At 32.9% G+C, this 18,860-nt stretch overlaps 2 protein-coding genes and 1 long non-coding RNA gene across 4 annotated transcripts; 1 reads left to right on the plus strand and 2 right to left on the minus strand.

The window, feature by feature from the left end:
* The first annotated feature begins 293 nt into the window (after positions 1–293).
* Positions 294–6,372, plus strand: LOC124841096 (protein HIGH CHLOROPHYLL FLUORESCENCE PHENOTYPE 173, chloroplastic). 2 transcript variants are annotated; one of them, XM_088103606.1, is made up of 16 exons: positions 294–422; positions 816–1,061; positions 1,186–1,347; positions 1,498–1,548; positions 1,975–2,109; positions 2,498–2,521; positions 2,667–2,778; positions 3,223–3,348; positions 3,450–3,499; positions 4,164–4,322; positions 4,403–4,498; positions 4,581–4,696; positions 4,786–4,909; positions 5,546–5,659; positions 5,826–5,906; positions 6,046–6,372. In XM_088103606.1, exons 1-16 carry the CDS (start codon positions 363–365, stop codon positions 6,190–6,192), a joined length of 1,803 nt encoding a protein of 600 aa, XP_087959732.1. In that variant the 5' UTR covers positions 294–362; the 3' UTR covers positions 6,193–6,372. The 2 variants fall into 2 exon arrangements, with proteins under 2 accessions (XP_087959732.1, XP_087959733.1); XM_088103607.1 differs by lacking the exon at positions 294–422 and having other exon boundaries at positions 921–1,061; positions 1,202–1,347.
* A 1,989-nt stretch (positions 6,373–8,361) lies between these two features.
* On the minus strand, positions 8,362–8,883 carry LOC148205625 (uncharacterized). Its single transcript, XR_015785539.1, has 2 exons — positions 8,721–8,883; positions 8,362–8,604 (listed from the first exon to the last, which is right to left on the minus strand). It is a non-coding gene; the product is annotated as an uncharacterized LOC148205625 (long non-coding RNA).
* A 5,318-nt stretch (positions 8,884–14,201) lies between these two features.
* On the minus strand, positions 14,202–16,053 carry LOC148205626 (putative WRKY transcription factor 65). Its single transcript, XM_088103608.1, has 3 exons — positions 15,712–16,053; positions 15,234–15,380; positions 14,202–15,075 (listed from the first exon to the last, which is right to left on the minus strand). Exons 1-3 carry the CDS (start codon positions 15,879–15,881, stop codon positions 14,580–14,582), a joined length of 813 nt encoding a protein of 270 aa, XP_087959734.1. The 5' UTR covers positions 15,882–16,053; the 3' UTR covers positions 14,202–14,579.
* Positions 16,054–18,860: the final 2,807 nt, after the last annotated feature.

Below are 18,860 nucleotides of genomic sequence, written 5' to 3' on the forward strand. Positions count from 1 at the left end.
TAAAATTATAATTATTAAAAATATAAATTATTTATATAATTTAATTATAGATAGTTTTTATTTCTTTTCATTTTTATTCTTCAAGTTACCATTTTATTTAAATATAACTAACTTTTTAATTTAACTACTTTTTTAAATTAAATAAATAAAAATTAATTATTAAATAAATTAAAATCATATATATCTTTTTTTTAAAGAAAGAAAACAAAATGTAAGAAAATAGTATATATTTATTATTATAAATAAGTTGATTCTAGACCCAACTGAAAGGGACACCTTCGATTTGTGGTTGATATGAATCCTGCACTGTAAATATCAAGGCAACCTTAACTTCCCAACATATTGCTGCGATCATTTTCCAAATGGAAGCGTTTAGCACGACTCAATCCTCCTCTGCTTCCACGTCTCTTCTCAATTTTCAGGTATTACTCTCACGTTGGAACATATACCAACCCTCTTATTTCATCTTTTAACACTTTTATACTTACTAGTATTATGCCAAATTATCACAACCAATGTTGTAAACATAATTTAACTTCCTTGAATTTGCTACCTCTTTGATTTTACTGAGCCAACATAAAATAGGTTATTTCATGTTCCTTACATATTATCCTTTTACTCTTATCATTCAGTAAAATTGGGTTATCCCGGAAGTTCATTGAATGTCAAAATCATTTCTTGATATTGAACTTTGATTCTTATTTATGCTGTTGCTGAAGATGGAACTTCCCTTTTCATCAGAGCCAGTGAAAGTTTGGTACTTGTTGATATGATTTTTGCTTCATCTTGATGCTCTTCTGTTAATTCATACTCAGGGGCCTCAGTTGGCTAAAAGAAAGTTTAGTAAGAATTCTCAACACACTATTTTGGCATCACCTACGCTACCTAAACCATTTCTTCAGATTTATGGTAGACCTCAGACATTAATTTATACGTCAACGAGAATTACTTCTGGAGCACACAGAGCAGCAATATCGGCTGAAGCTGGACGACAAAATTGGGATTTTGGAAGATTTGTAAAAACACTATACTTCTTCAATGGGTTTCCATCTCCTGCTAAGGTAACACTGTCTTCAACTTTCAACTAGTATAACTTGAGAGTAATAGGAAGGAAAAGAGAGAGAGCTAGAGGGAAAGACTGGTATGGATCTACTAATGAATATTCTTCATTTCTGAATTGTGAAGTTCTTTGACTTTCTAGTTGAGAAACTTTCTGGTCCTTCCCCGAGTGTAATGGTTAACACAATTAGAACTTCTGATATTGTCCTGGTAGCTGGAGCTACTGGTGGCGTTGGTCGAAGAGTAGTTGACATACTGCGGAAGAAAGGAATTCCCGTCCGAGTATTGGTATTGTTGTTAACTTACCTTTTTCACAAGATTTCATTGCATATAATAGTTTCTAGGTAAATAACAAAGAAAAGAATTTAGAAATTTTTGGTCTATTAATACTTGAATTTGGTGCATAACAAATATTATATTTCTGTCTATATTTATCAGGTTAGAAATGAAGAGAAGGCAAGGAGAATGTTAGGCTCAGATGTTGATTTGGTGAGTCAGTTTCATAATGTACTGAAAGACTTTACAAATGATCAAATAAATTCGTAGTATCTTAATTCGCTACATTTGTTTTGGGTTCTGAATTTTGCAAAAGTTGCCACCTTACATTTGTAGTTACCATTTTTGTTCACAATGAGGAGTTATTGGACCTAAATACAATGCATCCAGCAATGATGGAAGATAAGTAAGCTTGGTGAGCATGTGTTTGCGTAGGAGGAGATAATCAATTTGACTTCTGGCCATATCAAGTTCTTCATTGATTTTTCTGTGGAATATCTGCTGATATTTCAAGATTTTGTGGAATATAATGATGTTCCTCAGTATCGAGTGATTTGCAAAGAGTGCACTACGTAAATTGATCGTTTCTTTATCCATTACTTTTCTCTGCTGCCAACTTACCTTTATATGTGCACTAAGGTTATTGGAGACATTACAAAAGATAGCACTTTGATCCCTGAATACTTTAAAGGCGTGAAGAAAGTGATTAATGCTGCTTCTGTTATAGTTGGCCCTAAGGAAGGAGACACTCCAGACAGAGCAAAGTACAGCCAAGTATGTCCATTAGATTTATTTGGACAAACAAATTCGATTTTTCTTACACAGTAATTACTGCTTATCTTTCACTGAGAACTAGGTGTATAATCTACTAATGATTCTATTTGGACAAATTTTTCCATAAATACTTACAAAAAAGTCAGTAGAAAAGAATGAGATAAACTTCTTTCATATGCTAAAATTAGGTTATGAATATGTTAGGAAATTAACTTATGCATAAGATAATTTTAACTTGTACGAAAAAAAATAACTGTTTATGGGAAAATTTATAACAATGGGGCCATTATCAACTTGTTACTTCTCTTAATTGTTCTAGTTACATGATTTTTTGGTGAATGCTTCATATTTATTTCTCACTAACGGAATGAAACTATTTTTGGTGCAGGGAGTTAAGTTCTTTGAGCCAGAGGTAGCTTACTGATTTTCCTTTCTGTTGAAATTATCTTCAGAGTCAGAGGTTTTGTTGTCTATTTAATTTGGAAGTACAGTTGGTCTGAAGCTTATTTGTGAAGTTCTTGAAGTTTCTTTTCTTAGTTATTGGTTGTTGAAAACAGATAAAAGGTGATTCACCAGAAAAGGTAGAGTACATAGGAATGAAAAATTTGATCAAGGCTGTGAAGGACAATCTTGGACTTCGAAGAGGAAGGCTATTATTTGGATTTGAAGGTAGGTTCCTAGTTGACAACACAATTAATTGTTTTTATTCAACGTAATTGCCAGATCAAACTTTTTATATACATGTCCAGTGACCACCAAACTTAACTTTGGTGCATAAAAGGAAATTTGTAGAAGCAGAATTGATTTTTATTCTTTCTTGAGGGTAGAGGGTGCAAGAGGCTACGCGGCACAGTTCATGCATTAAAAAGTGTTCTGAATCCACTTGGCTAATAGTTGGAATAACAATTACGGGTTGATATATTGGATTGAGCTTTGAACTTGGAACATTAAGTTGCGAGACTGATTGCAGCATCTCTGTTGCATGGATTGGCTTTGTGCTTGTAACATGCTATATTTAAATTATACTGCTGGTTTTTACCTTTGTTTTTGAGTGTTTCAGTTTTAATGCTGTGCGTCCTGTGAATGGAATTTTCTTTTCTATTTTCCTTGCAGGCAATAATTACAGGCAACTTCCTTGGGGTGCTTTAGATGATGTGGTAATGGGCGGAGTTAGTGAAAGTACTTTCCAAATCGACCCAAATGGGGGTGAAAATGGTGGGCCAACTGGGGTTTTTAAAGGTATGTGTCAAATTCTTGACAATGCATGTGATTTCGCTTTTGGGGGAATTTGTAAGCTGTATTTTACTGCCCAAAATAATACAACTTTGTGTCTAGTTCAGGCGTTGTTTCAACGGCAAACAATGGTGGCTTTACAAGCATTAGAACTAAGGTAATGAACAGCATTTATATTAACTTTTCAATGAGTTCAGGCAATTGGCAGTGACATATGTGATTCAATACTAGACCACTGTATGAGAATAAAAGTTTACATTTTGATTAAAATATTATTTAACCAACTCTGACGCAATCTTTTTCCGAAATCTTGAAAATGAACTCAACTTGTTCTCTTCAATAGAAAAGTATCCTGTGTCTTCATTCCTAATGTTCCTCTAAATTCTGATGAGTGGATATAAACTCGGAATCTCTGTGCTGGTTCACTTTTAGCAACTTAATAGTTCAGTGCTAGTGAAATGTATATATATTAAAGAACCGTTTGGTTTGAAACAAGGAAAACACTTATTTATTAGGTCAGTAAGAAATGAATACAGTTTTCCCTTGAAAGTATGTAATTTGAAGTATGAAATAAAGGTTCAAAGAACATCAGCATATAAAATATTTTGCATTTATTATTTTTTCTAGGACTATATTTTTCCATTAGTTGGATTATTAACGTTTTACTGTATGTATGACTGTAATTATTTCTAAGTTTTTGGAGTTTCAACCTGCCTATGGCTAATTGTTATTGCTGTGATTATAGTATATTATGATTTCACTTTAACCAGTCACTTATTGAAATAAAGTTCTTATATAAAAGGAGAGTTCTTATATTTCAGAATTTCTCAGAACCTGAAAATCTTTCTGCATATGATGGTTTGGAGTTCCGCCTAAAAGGTGATGGCCGTAGATATAAAATCATTGTTCGCACAAGCAGTGATTGGGACACTCTTGGTTACACTTCAGGCTTTGACACTGAAAAAGGAAAATGGCAATCGGTAGGTATCATCTATTGCTGTTGCTGCAGTTTATAGTATCTAATACATGCTCAAGTGTTTTGTTCTTTTGTTTTTCATAGATTCAAGTGCCATTTTCTTCCTTGAGGCCTGTATTTCGAGCAAGAAGTGTGTCTGATGCTCCACCATTTGATCCAAGCAATGTTGTATCATTACAGGTATGGCTTTGCTTGTACTCCATTATGTCTTTTGGCTTAGAAATCCCACTGGTTCTTAACGATGGAGCTAAATTCTCTGCAGCTAATGTTCAGCAAGTTTGAGTATGATGGTAAATTAAATGAAACTTTTGTGGAAGGTCCATTTGAGCTTCCAGTGTCTAGCATAAGGGCATATATAAAGGATCCAATAACACCCAGGTAATAGCCTTATCTTTTTGGCTGTCTTTTCCATGCATTTCCCTATTATACTTTATCTTTTTTTGTACTCCTTTATGTGTCACATCTAGGTTTGTACATGTGAGCTCAGCAGGAGTTACAAGGCCTGAAAGGCCAGGGCTTGATCTAAGTAAACAGCCTCCTGCCGTTCGGTTAAACAAGGAACTGGGTTTTATTCTCACATTTAAACTAAAGGTAAAATATCTGGTGATGATTCCTTGTTTAGCACAGATACATTAATATTACTAAATTTATAAGATCAAGTGTTTGTTCTTGTTTAACTTAATAACTGCTTGATTTTAGAACCTGTGAGAGTTGACTGAACTGGAGCAAAACTGATGAACAAAACCAATTTGAACGGGTTGCTGTACTTTTTTTGATTTAATTTGATTACAATTATAAAAAGTATTTTTAATCAAACAAAAGTCTGCTCTATACCAAGTTACAAAAAGGCCAATGTATGAGGTTTCTTTATAAATTGTTATTTAACCTCTATGATTTTTTATCTTACAGAACATGGAATATAATCACTTTGTGTTAATTTGAATGGCTGCCTTACTTTGTTTTAATAATTGTGTTAGTTTATTAGTCATAATATTGTATACCAAAAATGTATATTTAACTATTAGCGGTTCCAACTACAGTTTAACTTAATAAATCATGAATCACTGTCTTCATAAGTTCAATAACTGGTTTGGTTTTTAAAGCATTATTATTCACACATGCAAATTCCTTCTAATCTCTTTAATATATATGTGTGAGTGTGAGAAATTTTCCAACTGTCAAACTGTTTTGACTACTTCACATATAAAGTGGCTAATGTTGCAACAGGGCGAAGATTTGCTTAGGGAAAGTGGCATTCCTTATCTAATCGTGAGGCCTTGTGCATTAACTGAGGAGCCTGCTGGTGCCGATCTTATTTTTGATCAAGGAGATAATATTACGGTATCGTGAAAACAAAAGATGGATGCTTTTCTCAGTTCAAGTGCTCTGACTAAACTGTTTATCTCACAATACATTTCTGCTTATTCTCGATATTGTTAGCAATTCATTGTAACCATATATATAGTAGCATTTTGCTCATTGCCGAATGCTATGCAAAACTTAACAGGGTAAAATATCAAGGGAAGAGGTTGCTCGTATGTGTGTAGCTGCACTTGATAGCCCTTATGCGTGTGACAAAACATTTGAGGTCAGCCTTTTCTTTCATTACGTCATTGCATTTTGGTTTTTATATGGTTCATATGCATGTAATCACATGGATCTAGTATTTGATTATGGTCATTCTCACTCTATTTTACTAACTACATAATCTTTAACATACATTGCAGGTCAAAAGTGTCATTCCATTTAGTGAGCCATTCACCGTGGATCCAGCAAACCCTCCCCCAGAAAAGGACTATGACATATATTTTAAAAATCTAAAAGAAGGCATTACAGGGAAGGAAGCTCTCCAACAAGATCCTGTATCTGTTTAGTGTTGGAGTATTGTACAGCTATGAACAATGCAGATGCCAGAATACGTTGAGCTATACAGTCTTTTGATCTTTAGCGATCTAAACTCAAATTTGTTTACCTTCTAAACCAAGTTACATACGACCTTTACTTTACAAGATGCATGTATATTTTGTCTTTAAATAATGACCTTTTTCCCCTTTTGTTCCGGCAAATACGAAATCAAAATTCAAACTGTAAGGTAAAGTTATCGTTTTTCATTTAGCAGTTTAAGTTTTTTTTTTTTAAAAAAATCAAATGAGTTTAAGTTTTATATGAAATAAAAGTGAACAAGTTAAGTATCTTATAAGAAAAAATACCTATGAAAACATTATCTTAATTTTTTTTAAGATGGAGGCACTATCATTTTCGTATGCTAATTTGATTCAAATCAGTATTTTTATTAAATCTATTTAGTGAATTTTTCTTGAAATACCTTAGTAATACTTTTTAAATGTATTATGACGGTTTAAAATTAATTTTTATTATATTCAACATCTTTGATAAAGAGTATTTTGTCCAATTTTTCTTTAGGAAAAAGAAATTTGTACAAAACGCTAATTACAGAGCTTTTTCACTGCTGTCTGTAGTTCGATTATGATCATCAATGTTTCTTAAATTGAACGGATGTTTCCTTGTCTAATCAAAATTATATGGATTGAATTCTGTTATTTGTTGTGTTACATTCAACCCAACCTAATTCTGTCCTAATGAATTTGGTTTACGTTAGAGCTAAGAGTTTAAATATTTTAATTTTTTCAGTTAGAACTTTTTTTATTGCCTGAACATTAAAACATTATAAACTCAGACATCGATTTGTAGTTCCAATCATGGTATCAACTATATTGTTTAAGAGAATAAAACAATTGACTAGTCCATGCTAATTCTCTACAATAATTATTATAAATTTCCGTATAAATAATAAATTATTTGTTGCACATCTGTCAGTGATTAAGGGCAAAAACAATAAATAAATTAAAAGAAAAAATTGTTACAATTTTTACAGATGTACCAAAACTACAAATACCAAAATGGATTGGAATCCAAATATTGTATCTTAAAGGATCAGCGCTTTACTTACACAATTCAATATTTGCATATTGAATAAAGTTTAAAGAAAATAATTAATTTGTAGTTTAATGTTCTAAATTAAATAATATATAAAAAAATAGAACTTGTTTTTTTATCAAATAGTTAGCCTCTGGAAGGTATGATAATGTGAAATTTGGATGAGAAGTCGAAAATAATGGAGCTTACTAAATAACTCCTCGTTCAACTAATTAAGTATTTATTCAGTTCTTATTTAATGTTTATCATCAGCTCGTGATTATTCAAAGCTTAATTTTAATTCCTTAAAAAGTTGAGCCAAAAAGTCAAGTAAGTGGTGGGTTTGTAATTCCTTGCAGAACTCAATCAAGTATCCAACTTTAGATGCAGACGGTTTTAAAGATGTATAATTATGACAAACCTATTCATAATAAAAATCTTAATTTCTAGGGTTAAATAATTCCAATGACAATTATTACTCAAGAAAACAAGACAATGAATCATATAAAATCATTAAGAGAAAACAATAACATAATTCAAACTTGATAAGAAAGAATTTTAGTATTTTTTCATGTCGATCTAATAAAATGTCATATATAATTATTTTAAATGATGTGATATTATTTTAATTGATAGTCAAAGAATAATTGATTATCATTCAACCCAATTCCCCTTATGAGTTTCTCGAGGAAATTATAATTTTTAAGTGTCACTTCATCACACAATATGGCATTGCTTTCGCGATTCCTGAAAGCCTGTGTTTGTGTTTTTTTTTTTTGTGTTAGTCATTTTCAAGTGTGGAGCAAAGAAAGGTGACATTGTCACACCCTATGTGGCTTCTAATTTCATGAGTGCATTGGCGAATTTGAAAGACTTGACTTGTCTTGAATTGTGTTCTTTTATCTTTGATGAGTTGCTATATAACTACCTATAGAAGAAGAATCTTATGGGTGGTGAATTGAGAAATCGAGAAAGAATATTAAAACATGGTATTGGTAGAGAAGTGAAATTGTGCTGACGAAGCCTATATGAACATGTGACTATTAGTATATCTTAATCAAGAATGAATAACTGGAAAAAGAGAATGATGCTAGGGGACCCAAAGGTACTGTGGTATGAAAACAATGGATCACAAATTCATATTCTATATCACATTTTGCATAAAAATGCACACATATACATCTTTTGCGGCTAACCAAAAAGAATAGAAATACACGTAAATTCCTGTGAATATGATACTACAATCATACCGAAAATTTCGGATTGATTCACTTTTGTATGTAAACAAGAAACAGTGAAGAAAAATCTTGGCACTTTGTTTACATTCACTATCAGGCACAGCAGAACACCTGCAAAAAGGATAACGCATAGAATTTTTCAGTGGTAATTAGATAATTAAGAAATTGAGATGTAGCAGTAGTTGGAAGCAATGGAACAGGGAAAGAACCAAGAAGTATGAGTGTACAGTGAAACAAACTCTGAACTTTTTGGCATGTTTTCTTGGAGCAGTTTTTCTTCTGAGTCTTTGAAGCATCTCTTGCTCGGTCAATATCCTTCCGGGTGAGTTCAAGAACACCGTGCGTGGAACCGGAGGAGACCACAACCCACTTTGTTCATAATCAAAATCAAACGGTGAGTCATCGTTGAACTTCTGTAGCAACCTATCAGACACGGGCTTTGGGACATGCTGAACTTTGATGTTTTGTGGAGAGGTATTGGTTTTGGGCAGCATTTGAGTGGGAGATATGAGTGATGGTGAATGAAAATTTGAACGATACTGATAACAAGGCAATGTGGTGAGTGCGAGATAAGGAAAATAGAGGGTGGGAGAGATGTAGCATATGCAATGGAGACAAATTTTATGAGGGGCTAATTATGCAGAAGGTGGGAACTGTGACAAGGACGTGTATGGCTGTATACAATCATAGATAGGTCGTGATCACCATAATATTAGATAATGAGATTCTTTTGCTCTTTCAATGCCAAGTCTTCCCTTTGTTTGTTTCCACTACCTGCATTTAAATATACCAAAATACTTATTCAAGTGAAACTTTTCGTTTGAAAAACCGTGTCAAAATCACGTTGGAAAAGAACATGTAATGGATGACAAAACCACATTTCTTGCTTATTCTAAAGCCCTTCGATTTCGGTTGGTGCTGTTCATAGAAGCATAGGGTGCGAAACTTTATATTGATTAGAAATAAAATTAATGTATACACGTTCTAGTGCAAATAATGTTTGAAATTAAGCGTGTTGGTTTGTTGAAAGGATAAACAATGCAAATGGGGTAGAGTTTGACCGAAATTATGACAACGGCAGGCAGCAACTAATGTATGTTATATTCCTTTGTTTCATATGTTTTGTGGTTTTGATGTATTATATAAAATGAGTATTTAAGTGTACTCGTTTTTCCCTTAAAGGCATGGAAAAAGTTTGATTCGTTTATTCTCTGTTGGTATACTGTGTTTATGTGTGTAAAATGGGGAGCCAGGTCTGGTGTTTCTGTAATCTCTGAGGGTTAAAATGTCAGATTTTGTTTGCATCTTTCAGGTACAAGGAGGAAGTGAAGATGAGGAATCAGTTGCATTATACAGAAAAAACTATCATCATTTCACTAACCAATAGTCATGGTTGAGAATGTTGTTTTTGGTATTTCTCTCCCTTTGTCTCCTGAAAATGAAAGAAAACCTTGTATTCTTAGGATTAGTTAACCGTGTATAAAACCATTTGCTTTATTTGAAAATAAATAAAGAATTTATTAGAATTGTTTCTTTTATTATTAAACAATCACTTGTCTTCGTTTAAAATAGGTTTAAACCCTTCCTTGATCCTCAAGTTTATATGAAAATCTCAGTTGGGTCCTCAAGTTTTTTTCTGTCTCAATTGGGTCATATTTTTTGTAAAAGTGAGCACATTTTGCCATAACCGTTAAGTGGTGTGAGACGGCGTTAAATTTTTGTGAGCTGGATTTTTTCATTTACTGACGTGGCATTGTGCATTAAAATTGAAAGGCCACGTGGTGCCAGATCTTCTCCTCCCTCCCCCTTTGCTTCCTTCCATCGGCGCCACCCAGCTGCAACCTGTTCACCTTCCATGGCTTTCCCATATTACAGTTGATTTATTAGTGTTATCAAGAGAAAGTTAAATCTACTTCAGAAGTGTGAGATAAATGTTATGTTTAGTTCATAGTCTTCCATGGATGAGCAGAGGGAGCTCTACGATTGTGGGAATTATTTCTTGCTGCAACTCTCAGCTCAAATTCAACTGTGATCGTGAAAATTTTCTGCCCAGGCTTCAAAATTCAACTCTGTGATTGAGATTTGATTGCTTTTGGAAACACACTGCATCACATTCCATGGCACAGAATGTTTCTGTCCCTCTCATCCTCCCAAACCCACCCACAGCCACACCCTCAAACACCACATTCCCAAAAACCCTAACCCTAACCCCTCTTCTCCAAGACCTATTTTTTAACAAAAAACCCTCTTCTCCGCCTCGTCTACACGTCACCACCTCCACTCACCCCACTCCCCGCCTCTCACCTCAGGCTCACCGAATTCTCCAAACCCTAATCCATCCTTCCTTCGATTCCAATAGCTTCCACCAAATTTTCCCTCTCCTATTCCACCAACCGGCTTCTTCCTCTCTCTCCTCGGACATTCTCGGCATAATCAAGGCTTTAGGGTTTAATAACAAGTTCGACCTCGCATTGTCCGTCTTCGATTTTATTCGAACCCGAAACGACCTCGTTTCGCTCTTGAACGGTTCCGTAATTGCCGTGATTGTCCCCCAGCTTAGGAAAAACAGTGTTTTCCAGTGTTTTCCAGTGGTCTGTGTTTTCCAGTGTTTTCCGGTGTTTTCCAGTGGTCTGTGATTGTGTCGTAGATGGTGGGTGGCGCCGATGGAAGGAAGCAGAGGGGGAGGGAGGAGAAGATCTGGCACCACGTGGCCTTTCAATTTTAATGCACAATGCCACGTCAGTAAATGAAAAAATCCAGCTCACAAAAATTTAACGTCGTCTCACACCACTTAACGGTTATGGCAAAATGTGCTCACTTTTACAAAAAATATGACCCAATTGAGACAGAAAAAAACTTGAGGACCCAACTGAGATTTTCATATAAACTTGAGGACCAAGGAAGGGTTTAAACCTTTAAAATAATATCAAATAGTTTTTTATTCTAAGCTAATATATTATTATACAAGTTAATAGTTAATATTTATCCTTTTCATTTTCACATAATATATCTCATTGATAATTTTTATTTGAAATATATTATTTAAATTTAAAATTTAATCCAATTATTTAGACTTTGCACTTTTAAAAATCCAGTCCATTTTCACTGTTTTTTAAATGGTTTTAAATGGGCTATCCAAGGATATATTTGGGCCTTGATACCACTGCATGCACCTTGGCCCGTTAAATAAGCAAAGAATCAGGGCGCTTAATTCTGCATCCACGTTTTTCTTCTGTACCTCCAAACTTTTTCTTTTTCTCATATTAGTCTGTTTGTAATAATAAACCGGATAACATAACTAAATGCAAAAAAAATTCAGGAGATATAATGTGAATCACAACAAGAAATTTAGTAAATTTTTTAAGAGGTGTAGTTACGGATTTCAAAATCCAGTGTACAATTCTATATTCAAAAAAGTATATCGGAATTTTAAATCTGATTAGCATTCACAAAAACTAGTTTTCTGATGAATAAAAAAATTCATATATAACTAGATTTCAAATTTTGATTAACAAAAAAAATTATACATAACTGAATTTCAAAATTTAATATGAAAAAAAAAACTTATAATTATTACCTTAATTTCAAAATCATTTGACACTGTTTGATATCTGATGAACAAAAACATGATTCCACATTACAAATGGTTTGAAATAGAGTTTAAAGAAAGATTGTGGTTTTGTGAAAGTTTTGAACTTTCCTTTTAGTTGTTAATGTAAACGAGAATATGGCTGTTGAAAGCAAGATGAAAGTGATGAGGGTTAATGATGTTACAAAAGTTTATAAAGTGTTGAAGTTGTTTTTGAAGTGATGGTGTTTAATGCAGATTGAAACGTTTCATGAGCCAATTTTGAGCTAAATTATTGTTAGTTGGTCATGTCCCATATGCTTTACAGTGACTTTTTTTGTTATACTATTCTTTGTCAAATCATAACTTATAGTTTGGTCAAGACCAATCAATAAGATTTCTTTATCCTTTTCCACAAAAATCATGAGAAATTGACGGTTGTCTTGTATTTATATATTTTGTAATAAATATCTGTTTCTTGTATCTAGAAAGAAAAAGTCCATACTGTCTCTTTTTCTTTTTTATAAATAGAGTATTTATTAAAAAAAAATAACATCTATTTTCAAAATATTGATGTGATTCCAATAAGAAGAAATCCTTTACTAATAATTGTAAAGCAGACATATTCATAGCCCCATCTGGTTCTAGAAAATGTTTTTGTTTGATATAATACTAGTGCTTTAATAATATTCTTTAATTTCGAAGTTTTAGCATAAAGTAGTGCAGACAAATTTTTTGTTATTTATAATTCACTCTTATTGTCATTTCCTTACATATATTCATGATTTAAAGCAATAATCAAATCAAAATAAAAATTTGACCCATTCGCTAAATCCAGCTTTTTGTAACTTCCACGTCTACATTAAACTCTTTACCTAAAATATAACCACAAATAAAGTTAGGTAATAATATAAATAGACTTTTAATAACGATCTGAGCATAACCACAATTTAAATTACAACGAATGGTGAAAAGGTAGAAAAAGATAGATATAAATATTAAAGTTTAGGGCGCTACTTTGACAACTTATAAATTAAAAAGTTGAATAATCATGAAGAGAAGATCCAATATTAAAGTCAAACTAACATTTATGTCATATTGGGCAATATTTCCTTTTAAAATTGTTTTGAAGTTAGTTCAATTACACTTTGTTTACCTTTAAGATAATAATTATAATTTATCCAATAATTATACTGTATCACTCACATAATTAACGTCTTAAAAGTTATTCTTATTCATAAATGTTTAAATTTAGTAGAAATAGTACCTACTTTAATGAGATTAAAGAAATATTTTTATTTATAAATATTTAAATTTAGGAGAAAAAATATACTAATAAATGGCATTTATGACCCATTTAGTTTTTAATATATATAATTTCTGATAAAATAACATGTATACATCCTCTAACTTTTAAACATTCACATCTCTTTTACTTTTACTTTTAGCCAACGGTGATTTAAATTTCTTTTTTTTATACAAATATTGTGTTTTTTTTCCTTTTAAATATTTATTTTTTATAATTTTTATTTAAATCTCAGTCAATATAATACTTTTATGAAAATAAAAAAAGTGTGCGTCATTTAATTAAAAGTATAAAGTAAGTGATTTTTTTATTTAAAACATAATAAAGATGAATTTCTATTGAAAAAACAAGAAAATGTGTAAATATTGTTTTATTAAAAACAAAACATAATATATGTTTAAATTAAAGAACATAGCAGTATCATTTACCATCTCTTCTGAGATTATTAAATTTATCCTCAAATTTAAATTATAAAAAAAATTACTCTGTAAAGTGATTTTTGGTCGGTACTCAATATACTATAAATATATAAAGAGTGAATTTATATAAAAAAAACATAAAACTACAAATAAAGCGTATTTTTTTTTTAAATTATACAATTTTGGGAATTCAGTAAATTGTGATTAATTGTAAACCGTGTTTTTATCTGTATGATTAACAGTAAACCGTGCTTGAAACAAATTAACAAATTTATTGAAAATAAAAAATAGAAATAATTAAGATCAGAAAGTTAATATAATCATGAATTTAAACGAAGATTTTTGTTCATTCTGGGGCATTAATAGAATCGGCGCATTATTAATATAGTGTTCTAGAAATAAAGAGGATATGGGGTCCAGTGAATAATATAGTATTTTCATATGTATTTTTTCAAACATTGTTTGTGCAAGATGTTTGAAACGGACGGCCAAAGTTACGCTAATTACAACCACTTCCCGACACGCACACACATCGTTGTCTCATCTCATCCCTCATTAACTGCCCCAAACTTCCTCTTATTCTGTTTCTCCCCACTCTACTCATCTCTTCTTTTCCTTTTCTACTCAACAAACTAACTATCTTGTAATAACAAAAAATAATTTAAATAAAAATATCTCAAAACTACAAGTAAAAAAAATGCTGGTATCTTTTTCTCGTGCCCGCCGCACCAACAACGTGTCAAACGGGCACCTATTGTTTTCTTTATCTTTTTTCCTTTTGACTTTTCTGCCCTCAACTCGTGGTCCCGCACCACGGCGCCGTGTACCGCCGCCGCTCCGCCAGAAGCCCCTGCCGGAACATGACCGAGCACTCCGGCAGCTCCCCGAGGTCGGCGAAGAGCAGCTCGTCCTCTTCCCCCATCGGCAGCAACGCCGACTCCACGTCAGCGTGGTACCCTACGGAAATAATCGGGCTTTCTAGAACAGTGGACGTTGTCGTTTCCATCTCGCCCAGCCACCCCATCTCATCCGCGGTGCTGATCATGGATTCGTCCCCGCCCAGTTCAGCAAACTTTTCCTCGAGTTCCGGCTCCGGCTCCGGCTCGACCGGGTCCGTAACCGGTTCGGGCTCGGGCTTCTTTGTGGGCCTGGTGTTGTTTCTTGAAGCTGGCCAGGGATGATTGTGGTCGGAAGAGTAAGTGACGACCAACATTGTGGGGTCCACGCAGCTCCTTTCCACTTGTTTCCGTGCCGGGCAGCCCTTCGAGCTGCTACACCTGTAGTACCCCCTGTTGTACCAAAACAATTTCTTAATTTTACCCATCAAATTCACCAACTAACAAGACAGTTACGCTAGTTATTTCCGTTTCTTGTTTTCAGTTATTCTGTACACAATAATAACCAAACATGAATAACAACACTCAAACGTTTTGGGAATGGAATTAACCTTGGATAAGGCGAACCCTTGATCGGTTTCTGCCCGTACTTTCTCCATGCCCACGAATCCGACGGCGGGGTGTTGCTCTCTCCTTTTAGCCTACACCCTTCTGTCTCCTTGATCGGGATTTGCACCACCCTTTTCTGTATTGCCCTCCTGCATGTTTCAACAAAGGCAATTCCTCTTTTCACTCACCCTTTTCACATATACAGTCACTCTTTTGAAAAACCACACTATACACACGTACGGAAATTCTGGTATCAAGAATTGTAACAGTAGTGGCGAAATTAAGATTTTGAGAGTGGTATTTTAGGTAAGTAGTTTAACACTGAAAAAGAGAGAAGAAAATCGAAGGTTCGTGAATACGAACACAAAGTGTAAAACTTTGGAGAGTAGCGTAGAATTTGACATGATTGGTAATTCATTCGGAGCACTATGCCTTGGTTGTAAGATTTAAATTTGAAAGGAAGATGTAAGGAGTGGTAACCTTCTCTTTGATGAGGAAGTGGAGGAGGTGAGAACGCCATCGATGTTGAAGAGAGAAGAAGAAGGAGGGGAGTGTACAATGCTTTCTTGAGGTCCATCAGAGTCTTCTTGTTCGTTGATGTAGGAGTGACGGTTGTTGTTGTTGTTGTTGTTGGTGAGTTTAGTATCCATTTGATGAGAGTTGGAGTTGGATCCCACGTAGAAGTTGGGGATGGTGATGGAGAAGGGTTAGGTGGTAGATTAGCAGAAGAAGAGAATTAAGAAAGAAAAGGAGGGGAGAGAGAAGGAGAAATGGCCTTTAAAAACGGCACATTGTGTTGACAGACTGGCCTTCTCTTTGTTTATTAGAGGACGTGAGAGCAAATACTTCATCATATCCGAACCAACACCAATTTATATGAATATCTATATGTCATTTGAAAGCAACCTTTTCTTTCTTTACTACTTATTCTATCTTACCATTTTCCTTAAGGATAAGCCCATTGATTATATTAATGTAACTAAGTCTCCTCTTTTTGTCATATCTGCCCACCCTTTCCCCCGCAATTACTTACTCTACTTTTCATTACATATATAGTCTGCCTACTATTAACTCCTAATTTTAATTACCTCCACCCTTCTATAATTCAACCCTTTTACTGCTTCAAATAACTTTTATAAAATAAAATCTGCTTCCGTACTCCAACTGCGTTCGATGAATTCAAAATATCGTTTTTTTTTAAATTAACAAGTCCCTTTTATTACATTTTCTAATGTTTGAAAACGAAATCTATGTAGATAATTCTTTTTATGGATTAAAATTCTACTTAAACTATGTCGAAATTAATAAAGGTGCCAAACTTTTCACCAAACATAAAAGGCCTACGACGAAGAGCAGTGGGCTTCTTCTCCAATGAAATAGCGTACTTTGAAATTTTTGTCACTTTAAGCTCCCTTAAGCCAAACCTAAGGGAACCTTTTCCGTGGTAGAGGTGATAATAACTAAATATATTATATTATGTATTTGTGAAAAAAAAGAGCACTATATACAATTATGATTTATTAGTTCAGTGTGGCATCACGTATTACAGTCCCAACAATAATAGCTACTTGGTGGAAGTAGAATCTTAGAACTCCTTCCCAAAACACCAGAAATATAACATTCTCACGAAAGATATAACGTTATGGAAGTAATGCAAGAAAGTAGTAAATTGGTAAGCGTTCAAAGGAAAAGACAATTCGAGTAAATAAATATTTGACCATCACAACGATGAAAAGGTGCTAAGAATGTATCAACTTTGAAGAGACACTTATAAAACAATGTTACAAATGTTCAGACATTAGATCCCATAATGACCAAACAATATGAATAATTCCAACTCAGCATGCTAACTTGAGGGAAGGGATTTATTGTTTTGGGTCGACAACCTTGGCCCAAACCCAAACAAAGTAAACACATTTACCTAAAAAAAGAGAGACACCTTACACTTGATGCAACATGGTAAGCAAATCCACCATCAACATACGACAGAAACTGAAATATACATATATATCTCATATCAGAATCCTGGGAAGTAGTGCAAACATGTAGCTCATTCAAGCATGTAGATGACGTCACTCATGCAATGAAATTAACCAAGGATAAATATTCAAGACAATCACCTTATAAAAAAAGAAGCAAAAGAAGAAAAGTGAGCTAAAGAAGGGTGAAATTGTATAATATGTGGGTTTAAATAATGATGATTGTGTGTGATGACATTTAATTGGATATAAATTGTAGAGAATGGGTAGGTATCGAAAAGTTTAAGTAACATTTTGATTTTTGTCATGACGTAGCATTTAATATTGAGATCTCAATAGTTTTGACTGAGTCACTTATGGCTGGATCTGTCGCTCTCCAATGGGAAAGGGGTTGGAAGTAGCTATTGGCCAATATGTCATAAAAAATATCAAACACTGAAAACAAATCATTTTTCTAATGTGCCTAAAAGCGTGAAGCAATGCAACAACTCTTTTATATCATTCATCATTTATTATCTCCAGCAACCCACATTTTATATTATTTTCCACATTTTGTCAGAAAAATAATAACTATACCAATCTGCAAATCAATCCATGCAGGAAAAAAAAAAATAAACGTATTTCATAGGTTTCTTGTTCCCCAAATTTTGACTTCCTTTCCTTACGGCACGAGTGATGCAAATTATTCCCCACCTTAAATAATTATAATTTGGCATCACATTACCATCTCTTCATATCTTATACATTTTCGTTTTTTTATTTTATTTTAAGAAAGATTGTTGAAGAATCTAAATCTTCTTATCACGGCCTGTTTATCACTCTAATTAATAGATCTTTATTATTTGCTATTTATAAAACAATCATACTTAAGTTATAATGAAATTTTCTAACCTTTTTGTTTGTTTGTTTAACAACACTGTATTATTTTGCCCTGTCAAAAGGGTCGTGAAATCACCGCCACCTTTCAAGAAACATATCTTCTTTATTTCATAGTTTCATATTTCGAACCTTAATTTACTTCTTTGTCTAGAATTTTTTTTTTCAGATGTTCAAAAGTACATTAAATATCAACACATCCATATTATGCCGGATAAATCTGTTTAAGAAGCTAAAACTCTCTTAATATCCTCATTTACAGCATAAATCGAAATCCTAAACGTAAGTATAGAAGTTATTCTCCAATGAGAACGTTGTTGCTCCTACTGTCAGTGATCCTATATATTCCTTTTTTTTTAAATTCTTTTCTAATATATGTTTTTTAATGTTAATTTCAAATTTAATTCGTCTTAATTACTTTCATATCATAGATTTGAATTATTACATAGAAGGATATCATTGTTTACTTCTATGTTATGAGTTTAAACTCTCGCACTTAATCAGAGTGTTTTTAAAAATTACTATTCAGTGAGAGTCTTGTGGGATTTTTTTAATATGAGAGCCACTTATTTATTTTTACAAACTATTATTTTTATTACTATTTTTAAATTAAATTTTATTATTTTTAAAATATTAATATGATTTACATTTTCAATTTTTTTTATTTAAAATAAAAAATATAATTTACATGTTCGAATTTTTTATTTATTACAAATTTATTGTAATATATTTCAAAATATTTACTTATAAATTTAAGTTATATAAGAATTTTTT

This window comes from Vigna umbellata, chromosome 1 (assembly GCF_029865625.1).
Source record: "Vigna umbellata cultivar VRB3 chromosome 1, Vumbellata_1.0, whole genome shotgun sequence".
Lineage (NCBI taxonomy): Eukaryota > Viridiplantae > Streptophyta > Magnoliopsida > Fabales > Fabaceae > Vigna > Vigna umbellata.

Bases quoted from the DNA above. Each gene is read 5' to 3' on its own strand.
- LOC124841096 (XM_088103606.1), top strand. From the start codon at position 363: ATGGAAGCGTTTAGCACGACTCAATCCTCCTCTGCTTCCACGTCTCTT. The intron at 1,062-1,185 runs GTAACACTGTCT...TGAATTGTGAAG, and splicing joins GGTTTCCATCTCCTGCTAAG to TTCTTTGACTTTCTAGTTGA. The intron at 2,779-3,222 runs GTAGGTTCCTAG...TTTTCCTTGCAG, and splicing joins GCTATTATTTGGATTTGAAG to GCAATAATTACAGGCAACTT.
- LOC148205626 (XM_088103608.1), bottom strand. From the start codon at position 15,881: ATGGATACTAAACTCACCAACAACAACAACAACAACAACCGTCACTCC. The intron at 15,381-15,711 runs GTTACCACTCCT...TGAAACATGCAG, and splicing joins ACTTCCTCATCAAAGAGAAG to GAGGGCAATACAGAAAAGGG. The intron at 15,076-15,233 runs GTTAATTCCATT...TTGGTACAACAG, and splicing joins AAGGGTTCGCCTTATCCAAG to GGGGTACTACAGGTGTAGCA.